Source organism: Nannobrachium achirus (genome assembly GCF_963921795.1).
Source record: "Nannobrachium achirus genome assembly, chromosome: 11".
In the NCBI taxonomy this organism is placed as follows: domain Eukaryota; kingdom Metazoa; phylum Chordata; class Actinopteri; order Myctophiformes; family Myctophidae; genus Nannobrachium; species Nannobrachium achirus.
This window is the reverse complement of record NC_137820.1, coordinates 64,100,993-64,113,297: the sequence shown is the minus strand read 5'-3', so window position 1 is coordinate 64,113,297 and position 12,305 is coordinate 64,100,993. Positions and strand designations below refer to the sequence as shown.

General features: G+C 42.4%; 1 protein-coding gene across 1 annotated transcript; it reads left to right on the top strand.

Moving 5' to 3' along the window:
• Nucleotides 1-7,958: 7,958 nt before the first annotated feature.
• Nucleotides 7,959-12,255, top strand: commd9 (COMM domain containing 9). The gene is made up of 6 exons (XM_080737359.1): nt 7,959-8,029; nt 8,535-8,660; nt 9,523-9,662; nt 10,184-10,218; nt 10,309-10,412; nt 11,307-12,255. Exons 1-6 carry the CDS (start codon nt 7,979-7,981, stop codon nt 11,436-11,438), a joined length of 588 nt encoding a protein of 195 aa, XP_080593485.1. The 5' UTR covers nt 7,959-7,978; the 3' UTR covers nt 11,439-12,255.
• The last annotated feature ends 50 nt before the right edge of the window (nt 12,256-12,305 follow it).

Below are 12,305 nucleotides of genomic sequence, written 5' to 3'. Positions count from 1 at the left end.
TCTAATCCTGCAACAGGCGAAACCCTGTCATGAGAAACTACTCAGTGAGTTTAATACAATTATGGGCCAGGGGTCAAAACACCAAGAGTGGCAAAGGAGAAAGGCAGAGGTAAAGCAAGGACAGAGAAGGAAGGGGAGAAGACGGGAGGGGGAGAGAGAGGGAAAGAGAAAAATCAAACCTCGGTTCGAAGTGGAGCGGTGAATCTGAGCAGCTATGCCCTGTGTGTGTGTGTGTGTGTGTGTGTGTGTGTGTGTGTGTGTGTGTGTGTGTGTGTGTGTGTGTGCCTGTGTGCCTGTGTGCCTGCACAACAGCGCCCCTCCTTTAACTTGTGTGGCCACTCAAGGTATTGCCAGGCTACGGACATAGCCAGCCAGCCAGCCACATAGCCAGCCACCCACAGACATACCTGTCTATTGGGAGCGCTTTCACCGCTCCAAAAACTATGGGAGCAAAACTAGGAAAGTCAGGGGAGAGAGATGGCGAGATATCTCTGGAATAGCTTTAACATTCCATTTATCAGTGTTTCTCAACCTCTTTTTCTGCATGGGCACACTTTTCATGTCCCAAGAATCCATGGGCACACCAACATAATACGGGGGTGTAAATATCGTCACTGTCGGGAAGAAACCTTGTATCTCCAAGTTCCAAATTTGTACGTTTCTTCGCAAAGTAAAGCCCTGCTTCATCATACAAGGCTGTCGCACAACAGTAGTGAAAACAGCAGATCTACAAGCACACAACGCCTCGCACCGCGAGGCGTTGTGTGCTTGTAGATCGGCTGTTTTCACTTTCACTGTTTTAAATCATTTTTTTCAAGCAGTTTCAAGGGGCACACTTGACCCTTCTCAGGGGCACACCAAAGGTCCCCAGGCACAGTGGTTGAGAAACACTGCCATATGATTGTTCATGTATGCCTTGCCATGTAGGCCTACATTAAATGTATGTAAAATCACAGCCCATAGTAGGGCTGGGTGAGAGAGGGGTAACATTGAAGAAAGAGAGAGTTACACAGAAAAGAGACAGGCAGGGAGAGAGACAACAGACCACCTTAAAAAACATTGTATATCCATGATATGCCTGCACGTAACCTTGATGCATGAAAACACAGTCCTTTCACCTGTACATATTTTGTTCCGATTGTATTGTATTGTATTGTATTGTATTGTATTGTATTGTATTGTGTACACTTCTGCTTTGGCAATGTAAATGCATGTTTATTGAATTGAATTGAATTTACCAAACTCATCACCAGTTGAGCAATTTCACTTCCTATGAAAACCCACAAGATGTAACACAGACTAGCTCTCATTCTAAAAATGTAGCCCAAACAGAACGATTGAATCAGCACATAATCAGTTATAAGTTGTGTGTTGACTTATAACATGTGAAATGTAACGTCCTGAATGTATGATTCTTCACACCATTCAAGCCAACCCCATGTGCGGTCAGTGGTTCTCAACCTTTTCAGGCCTGGACCCCCAAAATAATCACATTTTAACTGGGGAGCCCCTCACCCTGACGAGCACTAAGTAAGAGTTGAGGCATTACATTATGTATAGGCTACACGGTTATATTGTGAAAATAGCAGATCTACATGCTCACAATATGTAGATCGGCTATTTTCACATTTTCTACCTCTAATTGACACATTTTGGCCAATGTTTAATTTGTCGTTTAATTTGTCATTTTAGAGGTATTAAAAAGTCCTTAAATTTTCACTTTGGAAATGTGCATAATATAGGTCTACCCTCTATACACTTAAACGTTATGTTGGTTTATTTACTGTTGAGTGAGAAAGCAAAGTTGCACATTAAGTCAATCATCTGGGGACCTCCCAAAATAATGTGGGGACCCCCCTGGGGGTCCCGACCCACAGGTTGAGAACCACTGGTCTAGATCACGAACACCCACTTTGCTGTGCAAGCAGCAGGTTACAGATAGTGTCAAAGTTTTACACGTGCACAACTTCTTGCACAAGTCAAGATCTCTCATCATTTGATCGGGATGATGACACAAAAACAGGTTCTTTTTTCTCTCGCTCTCGTTGCAACTGCATGAAGACTTGAAGCACTGCTGCAGCAACAGTGCTTGTTGTGAGGAGAAGATAGGCTGCAGAATACAGATCACAATCTGGAGTCTTCTACATAAACACCATAGTGTTTGTTTAAACACCATTGTGTTTATTTTCACATCACGTTGCGTGAGTGGGCTTACTGTGGGCTGCCATGGTGATTTCAGAGAAAGTGGTTTAAAGTAGCGAAGTAGCCTACATTTACTTAACCTACTTTTTGGGTAGGCCTATTCATTTGTAGCCTACTTTACTTGAGTAGGCCTATTTACAATTTCCAATAGCCCAATTTTATTTCTACTCCACTACTTGGATCCAAATATTGTAGCCTACTTTTACTCGCCACTGGCACAAGTAGTCTACATTTATTTAAAATCTTTAGGCTACTTTGTAGATTATTACAAAATATAGTCTATTAATTTCGGCCAAATTCGCAGATCTACAAACTCACAATGCCTCCTATGCGATGCATTGTGTTGTGACTGAGCTTGTAGATCTGCTATCAAGAGTTTTATACATTTTGACTTGTGAAATGGTAGCCCTATAGCCTACCTTCATTCTTTATAATGAGTAGCATACTTTACTGTTGTAGCCTACTTTAAGTATATGTATTTGTATACCAATACTTTTGTACTTTTACTCAAGTAATTGTTTTATTCTGGACGTTTACTTGGTTTGTAACATAGTATTGCAGTGTTATTGATACTTATAGCCTAATTAAGTTAAACATTTGAATACCTTTTCCTACCACTGGAATAAATAAACTGACCTTGTTGCCAGATCACTTCAGACTGCAGAGAAGTCTTCTCCCTTCTCCTTCTCCAGTGCAGTCCTTGGAGAAGATATGATCTTAGATATCATTAATAGAACGACAGCCTCAGTCCAACTGCAGCCCCTCATTATGAATATGAACTCAACTGATGCCTTTCGCTCCCCGATGAGTCCTCGGCGCAAAACAAGAAGATCATCTACTGAACTAAAAGGATCTGTCAAAAAACCTGCTTCCTTGTCCAAGTTGTCCAGCTGGACTCTTGTCTTAAACCAAACAAAAAGTCCATCCTAAAAGCACCACAATGCTGTGACTGTGTATTCATTGAATAGCTGCTATATTCATTTCAAAGAGAGCAAAGTGTCGCCAAGAATCAACAGGCTGGAGGCTCGTTCTGGTGTGCGCGCGGCAGGGGTGTCGCACCAAATTCTGGGCTGCCCTGGGTACAAGGATTCACTGTGGGCCACCCATGAATTTTGTGCTATTGAAAAATAGCAGATCTACAAGCTCACGTGCGAGCTGTAGACCTGCTATTTTTGAAAAATCTTAAAACAAGTCTTTGAACATTTCAAATCCTTCTAATGTTTCTATGTCAGTGGTGCTCAAACTTTTCCCACGTGAAGGACCCCCAAAATGATATGTATTTGGCCACGGACCCCCATCTCAAAGGTTTCCAGTTCCAGTTAGTTCCAGGGATCCCCCCCAAAGCAGAATTTGAGTTACAAATGTTCGTTTAAAAGAATACATATAGGCCTATTCAAAGATTTGCACACGTTTTCACGACTTCAAAAATAGCAGCACAGAGTGCCGTGCTGCGAGCTTGTAGATCTGATCTTTTCAATAGCTAAATAATGAAGGCCCCCTCCACCTTGGGCCCTAGTAACTCAGTCCCACTTTTCCCCCCTTGTGACGCCCTTGGCGCGCGGTCCCGCCCCCTGTTGGTGATTGGTAGCCTACGATATACGTCATGGGTTGTTGAATATTCACGAGCTGCTAATACGTAATTTGTTGAATATTCATAAGATGATTTTTGTCAACAAAAATAAGAATCTTTATATTTATTATTCAGACCCATGGGTCCACATATAAAGAAAGCAGCATACAAACAACATGATCAGTAATGAGTAGCCTAGGCTAAATAGTACATACAAAAATATTAGAGATAGGCCTATAATTATAGTCTTTGTAATTTTCATGTATGTGCCAGGCAGGCACACCCCAGAGATTTGTCAAGATGTGTTAACAATGTTTGAAAATAGCATATTTACAAGCAAACTATGTGTCACATTGTGAAGCGTTGTGAGCTTGTAATTTATTTCCGTATAGCCAAGAAATTAAATGCACATTAAGTGTTTACTTTAAACTGTTCCTCATTTTGCCTCCACCTGGCACTTCCCTTTTTGGAGCTGTGTGGAACACAAGCTCCCTATACGTGGCCGTGTGTGTGGCCGTGTCTGTGTGTCTGTCTGTCTGTCTGTCTGTCTGTCTGTAGCCTACAGGACCTTTTGTGACCACACGAGGGCGCTGTTGTTCAGGCCAGGCCAGACACCCACACACACACACACACACACACACACACACACACACACACACACACACAGCTCCACTTCGAACAGAGGTTCGATTTTTATATTCTGTGTACTGTTTTTTGTATTGTTTTGACATTGTGCAAAATGAAATAAAATCAAGAGAGAGCAGAGGCTGGTGATGGCCTTGACATTCAAACTGTAAAGTTCAACCAGCCAGCCAGCCAGCCAACCAGCCAGCCAGCCAGCCAGCCAGCCAGCCAGCCAGCCAGCCAGTCAGTCAGTCAGTCAGTCAGTCAGTCAGTCAGTCAGCCAGCCAGCCAGCCAGCCAGCCAGCCAGCCAGCCAGCCAGCCAGCCAGACAGACAGACAGACAGACAGACAGACAGACAGACAGTCAGTCAGTCAGTCAGTCAGTCAGTCAGTCAGTCAGTCAGCCAGACAGACAGACAGACAGACAGACAGACAGACAGACAGACAGACAGACAGTCAGTCAGTCAGTCAGTCAGTCAGCCAGCCAGCCAGCCAGCCAGCCAGCCAGCCAGCCAGCCAGCCAGTCAGTCAGTCTTCAAAAGCTCTGATCTAACTATGGTCCAGAAATAGCAGCTCAGTGTTACATTCTCTCAGACCAGTGATAAATTCACCAGGTGTCTGTAGCCTAGCCTATATGGTTGCACCACTGACCACTCTTTAAAAACACACAATATTATATTAGCTTCTCCTGGCTGGGTGGGAAATAATAAAGCAGTGATTGGGCTGAAAAACTAATAGCAATACAGGAAATAATATAGTCTTTGCTTGAATCATTAGTGTGCCCAGTCCACACCATAATTCGCAAGGCAACTAGTTCAGGGGCAGGGGTATGCAGCTGCCATACCCTGGGTCCAGGGGGGAAAATAAAAGTTACTTTTAAATATAAACCCATGAATGTCTCTTTGACTATGTTGTTAAATTACAGTAAAATTACTACAAATGCAAAATTTAACAAAAGGGTCACTTTAACAAGGTATTATAATTAGCCTATATTCTCCACACTTGTATCTTCACAAATGGTATATTCCCAGGTTCCGCAGGTCTGCTGCACAGGTGCAATGCATTATTGTTAATTGTGGCACGTTTAATAACATGCCAAGTGTAGCTGCACTTGAACAACCGTTTCAGGCTGCCATATCCAGCCCAAGAAACCATAGAAATGGGGGAAAAAATTAAATGTATCATGCCTGTTGCGGCAACATGACTGGTGTCTTGCACGCGCGCAAGACACCAGTCATGTTGCCATACCTTAGCTTTTTCTGAACTGACGCCACTGAACTAGTTGTAACTTGCAAGAAATTGCAGCGGCCTGAATTGACCCGTTGCAGCAGGTCGGCACAGTCTGGGATAATGTTGCAAGAGGTTGCAAGAGTTGTTGCATTGCAAAGCATCGGTGGGGACTGGTCTTTAAGGCCAGTCCATATGCACCAAAGATTCACAATACAACGACTTGCTGATTGCAGCAGAATTGTATAGCTTGTGGTTTGCAACTGGACAGTCCTCACCCAGGTGCTGGCCTGCAAAGGGGTATTCAGACCTGGAACTTTTCTCTGCAACGTGTTGCATTGGTGAGGACTGGTATGACCATTTTAAAAGCTGTTTTTTTAATGAATCCACAGCAGGAGGGTCCTGGAGGGATATGCCCTGATCAGAGCTAAATGTGATCAATAAACACAACACAACACAGCATTGTGTCAAGTATCACAAACCTAAAAACAAACTGCTATCTATATGGAGAATCAAACCGAATGCATCAGGCCAGCTTTAACGGCCATCAGGTGCCAACATAGCAGCACAGTAAAAGATACTGTGTTCTATTTTAAAGAGGCTGAAGTGAAGTTCGGATCAAATTAATAACTTGATCTCTGGTTTCATCCTTGAAGCCCCAGGCACGCATGCACACACGCACTCACGCACACACACACTCACACACACACACACACACACACTCACGCACGCACGCACGCACGCACGCACGCACGCACGCACGCACGCACACACACACACACACACACACACACACACACACACACACACACAATGTTGATACACAAATCTTCTCTTCTTGGGGTCCCTGCATGCATGCAATCACTTTATGGGGCTCCCCGGCCATATACTTATCATTTTGGGGTCCCACATGAAAAGGTTTGAGAATATTGATTTAGAAGGCATTTGTAGAATCAGCCTCTTTAATACATAACGTTTTTACATTAACGCTCATTAAGCCGTATTCATACTTTGCAGACCTGCAAGTTGTTAGATAAATTGTAGGTGTGCTATTTTGGGCCATAGTGGGATGGAGCATAAATTAGGCTTTGAATCTGAAAGAAGATCTCCACAGACATTGGTAGGTCTTAATATGGTCAATGTTGGTATACCACCAGTGGTGATGACAACGCTGTGATAATTTGATAACCAAGAAATAAGTGCATTGGGTTTGGACTAGACAGTGTGACCCTTATGCTGCTGTAACATTGAAACGTGCCAACCAAATATTATCCTAGGATGTTATTTAAAGGACAACTTTGTTTTTTACAACAAGGGTTCAGAAAAAAGAAAAGATGAGTGTTAAAATAGCGATTTTAATGATTTTGATTTCAGTGGGTAGGGGCATATACAAGCTGGCTGTGTCTTTTTACTGTTTTTAGACACAATAAGCCCATTCCCAACATGCACCACAATCTTTCATGGGCAGATGTGACTTATGGGGGCTAGTGTTACTGTTAGCTGTAAATGGTAGCCTAATAAAGAAATCACTGGCTTATTGTGGCTAAAATACATTTTAGCCACTTAGGCCTATACTATTTTAACACTCATCCTTTCTTTTCTCTTATTGCAACCTAAAATATGAATATAAAGTTGTCCTTTAAGTTGAAAATAAATATTCTTAGTCTATTTCAACTTTGATTGATTGATTTTATTTTGTATAAAACAATAAATACACCAAGAATAACACATACAGTAGCTATAATGAAATTATTGTTTCAAATGTGGTTTATATCCAATAAAAGGGGACGCCAAAAGGTTAGAGATGAAACATTGCAGGACAAGGACAACATGTATCCATTTTGATGACCCAACAAGGGAATGATACAATTCAGCTTTCATTATGCAACTTGAGTTGTTGGAATACAACATTGTGTAATGGTGCAACAATTAAGAAACAATTAATTTGTTATATTAAAGACCAACCAATAAAATGTAATCCACCATGGGATACATATGGGTAGGAATAAAATCCCATGTATGGGTTTTATTTTATTGTATTTTGTTTTCTCCATTTTAATCTGAATGGCTATCATTTAGTGAGAAATCCAGGCCAGCAAGGCCACCTTAACTCAACCTCTTCATCATTATATTATTTTGAATGTAGTGAGTTTAGTTTGTCCAAATACATTTGATTATGAACTTGTCCATGTTGTTGGTTTAGTAGCAATCTGAGTTCCCAGAGGTAATTTTTTCCGCCACTAGGGGGCGAAAACTGAAAAGTTTAGTTGAGTAGGGAACAGATACGGCTGTAGAACTGCATTTCCCATCGTCCCCTACAGGCAAAGTCACATGACACGTGCATCGCACGTCAACATGGCTGCTGTTGCAGATGAACATTTTTCTTCCTTACAGCTGCTTCTCAAGGTATTCATTTCAAAAGCTTTCACTGCCATTTAATTACATCTACAGTACACAATACAAATTCATTAAGATTAAAAACGGGATGCCCCCCTCCCATAACGTTTTTATTTTCTAAACAGTAGTTTGTCGTCAAATGTCAACCATTTACTTCTTCTGTCTGTGTCTAGTTAATGCAGCAGTTAATGTATCAGAATTGCCTAGATGAAGTAATTGAAGTATTGTGTTATGAACTAATTGTTTGTATTACATTATAACAGCGTTGTATTATGTGTCTAAGTTTCTAACATACTAAACCAATGGATCTCAAAGTGGGGTCTGCGCACTTTGCGGACCCCTAGGGGGCCGTGAGGGGGGGGTGATATTTGTACAGTGTCTACAGTCAGAGTTATAGGGGTCAGTGGTCTGATGCATACCAAATTGGGGGTCCTTGAAATTAAATTGAAGTAAGTGTGTGTGTGTGTGTGTGTGTGTGTGTGTGTGTGTGTGTGTGTGTGTGTGCGTGTGTCAGGCTCCATCTAAGGATGCTGTGCGTGAGTTGTGTGCTCAGAGTTTTCCACCTGCAGCAACAGAGTCACAACAGCTGGCTGAGAAAACAGCTGAGATCCTCAACATCTCTACAAGAGAAGCTAAACAGGTGCGCGCGTGTGTGTGTGTGTGTGTGTGCTACTAGTTGTGAGGACCAAATTACAAGTACAGTAGAATGTGACATTTTAAGGACCACTTTCCTTATCATCATAGGATAAATCTTTTAAGGTTTAAAAATATGTTTAGAGTTATTTTGAATTTTTTTATTATTTTTTATAGATATGTTTTTTGGGCCTTTATGCCTTTATTGATAGGACAGTAGACTGACAGGAAATGGGGGGAGAGATGGGGAGTGACACGCAGCAAAGGTACTTGTAATTTGGTCCTCACAACTAGTAGCACCCACATGGGGCGGCATAGCTCAGGGGCTAGAGAAACCGTTATTAGAGCACGAAGGGTTCCCAGTTCGGATCCGGGCTCCCCCTGAGTTAATGTCGAAGGGTCCTTGGGCAAGACTCTGTTGCTCCCGGTGAGTAGGTTGGTGCCTTGCATGGTTTCCTCCGCCACCGGTGTATGAATGTGTGCGTGAATGGGTGAATGTAATGCACAATCTCTGTAAAGCGCTTTGGATAAAAGCGCTATATAAATGCACCATTTACCATTTAAAAGGTAGTCAGGATCAGGACTCGAACCAGCGACGTGCTGTTAGGCTACACCGAGCCTACAGTATGTGGTATGCATGCACTTCCCTGGACCGGTAGGCCAGCGGGCGCCCCGCGCCAAGCTCTGTAGATCGACATAGCCGACCTGTTGCGTTGTGAGTGACACGTGAGCTTGTAGATCGTCTATTTTCGGCGATATGGTTAAAAAGAACAAATAATTGCATTCATAAAATGCAATTATCCTACAATTTTGATGTTGTTCTTGTGTGTGTGTGTGTGTGTGTGTGTTGTACCTATCTATCTCTGCAGGTGGTCCTGGCTCTCCACAGCCTGTCTCACTGCGTTGTGTTGTCCAACATGAAGACCGTGGAGCAGGTTCTCTCTGTGTTCCCAGACACTTTCCACTCCAACCTCAAAACCCTCATCACCAAGATAATACTGGAACACAGGTTCACTTCTATAGATTCTATTATAATTATAATACTGTATAACTAGTAAGACGCCTCAGGGCGACTGCTATTGCTGTTGCTACTACAGTAGGACACCTAAAAATGTAGGCTCCCACAAAGTTTCCAGAGGGAGTTGTGATTGAGAAAGTTCAGAGGTAGACACCTTTATGAACACATTTGTGAAGAAAGATGTTGGAAATGATTTAGTTCCCAGATTGGTCCAGCATGAGGCTAACTTTCCCTTACTAACATAAAAGTTGATAATTTCTTACCTCTCCCAAGGTAAATAAAGCCTGGGAAAGTGATATATTATAAGTATAGTATACATAATACTGCAACACAGATTCTGTATGCAATTATACAGTTTACACAGGTGTATTTTCCCACCTGTTTCAAAGAGTCTTACAAGGGAGTATATAGTTGATCAGTTAGATTGTGGTCAATCGTGTTGATGACAGCTAATTCCTACATTTTTATGTGGGTAGATCAGGTTAATGACAGCTCATTTCTATATTTTTCAGTGTGGCGTGGAGAAATGAGGCTCTCAACAATCAAAGTGAGTTTAAAAAATAATAATAATCATATGATCATATACTGTGTGCAACATTAGAGTGCCATTACATGGATGGATTTACTGTGTATGCAGTCTCTCTTCCCCAGCTGAAGCAGTTGGATTGGAGAGTTGACATGATGACAGCATCTGACTCCATCAGCCGCATGGCCGTTCCTTCCTGTTTATTACAACTACAGGTACGCCTAGATATACTGATACTGTACATTATAACATAGTACACATCTTAACAAAATGAACCCTGGCATTCCTATTTTTGGCACATTTTCATAAAGCTAAACACTTTCACCCCTAACCCTGTAGATTTTCTCCATTTGTTGTACTACTTAAAGAGGAAGACCACCCATTTTCAATATTGTCATTAATATACCTTAGAGGAGTTGTGTGGAAATAAATAAAAGGTTCCCCCCCTTCTGTGTTGCTTAGAACTGGAGGATTGATTTGGGGGTTTGTATTGCAAATCACACCGAGATGACATCACACCGGTGTGATTTACAATCCAAACCCCAAAATCAATCCTCCAGTTCTAGACAACTCATAAGGGGGGTAACTTTTTACTCCTCTAAGGCAGGGGTTCCCAAACCTTTTTGGCTCGGGGCACCCCTGTACATAGTTTTTTCATCTGAGGCATTATATTCATAATTTTCACTCCCAGCACCTTATATTTATAATATATTTTAGCGATTATGTTGCGAGGAAAACGAGATAATAGCCATGTTGGTTAGAACTGACTGAAAATAACTTTGCACTTCAAGTTTAAAACGATACTAAATATATTTTAAGTGTACAAATAAATTCCAAACACAAATTATCTCGCGGCACCCCTGGACTGCCGTCGCAGCACCCCAGGGTGCCCCGTCACCCACTTTGAAAACCACTGCTCTAAGGTATATTAATGACATAGTTCAATATTGAAAATGGGTGATCTTCCCCTTTAAGTGGAAGGTACATTCGTACCCACGCCACTGTGAAGCTGGTAGTTTTAGCTGATCGGTCTCTGGCGGTAAAAATGCCATTTACCATGTTCTGTGTAGTTGCTATCTTCCTTATTCCTATTTCCAATGTCCATCCAGATAGAGGAAGCAGCGTGTCTAGGAGGTGGGGGGTCCTCGGTGACTGTGGAGCTGAGCAGAGAGTCTTTGGACACCATGTTGGATGGCCTGGGACGGATCAGGGACCAGCTCTCTGCCGTGGCGGCCAAGTAAACGTTAAAGGACGCTTCCTGCCCAAGTCCTTCTAACTGGGACACTACAACTGGATTCATGCTTCGGTGACAAAGTGTCATGCAATGTGTTGCTTATATTCAACTCTGAGGTGTGGGGTTACCATTTAAACATTTAGAAAATGGTTGATTTGAAGCGCGATAATTGTTCAATGTATCAAAGTACCCCCAAGTCTACAAAGAACAGTTTGCAATCACATCTGCAGTAAATGCCTCACAGTGTGACCACAACTGCATTCAGCGCCAATCTAACATCAGATTCATCTGCAGACCCCCAAAGACCTCTGAGAGGTGTAGAAAATGTGCATAAAAGAACTCAATGGGGCCTTTTCCACCGGCAAAGAACCGGTTCCAGAACCAGTGCCGGTTCAACTTTCTTGGAACCTTGGTTCGTTCTTGTGAACCGGCTTGAGTTTCCACCAGATTGAACCATGATTGAACCAGAGGAACCAAGGATTTTGTGGTTCCCGTTCGGAACCAACTTTTACGGTTCGGAAACCAACTCCGGAAAAGCTCACCTCTGGTTCATCCCATAGGCAGGAGAAAGAACCAGAACCGGTTCTTTGCTGGTAGAAAAGGCCCCAATTTGAACTACATCCAAGAGTGAGTGTGTCTACTCACACAGATGTCTTGTTCAATATAGCATACAATACAGGTGTGGTCATTTACAAATCCCTCTATCTGTCAGACAACATCATGAATAAAAAGTGACTTCTTCGCAGTTCAGAAGATGCCCAGGGGAATTGACCACTGGCCTAAGGCCCTTGGTTAGCTGGTTATTAAGGTGAAGCAGAAGCACATGGGCTGTGTTTGTGAAATGGTCCATAATGTTTGTAAGTGAGGAATCTGG

Coding starts and splice junctions, on each gene's coding strand:
- commd9 (XM_080737359.1), top strand. CDS start 7,979: ATGGCTGCTGTTGCAGATGAACATTTTTCTTCCTTACAGCTGCTTCTC. Junction 8,030..8,534: donor CCTTACAGCTGCTTCTCAAG/GTATTCATTTCA, acceptor TGCGTGTGTCAG/GCTCCATCTAAGGATGCTGT. Junction 9,663..10,183: donor AAGATAATACTGGAACACAG/GTTCACTTCTAT, acceptor TATATTTTTCAG/TGTGGCGTGGAGAAATGAGG.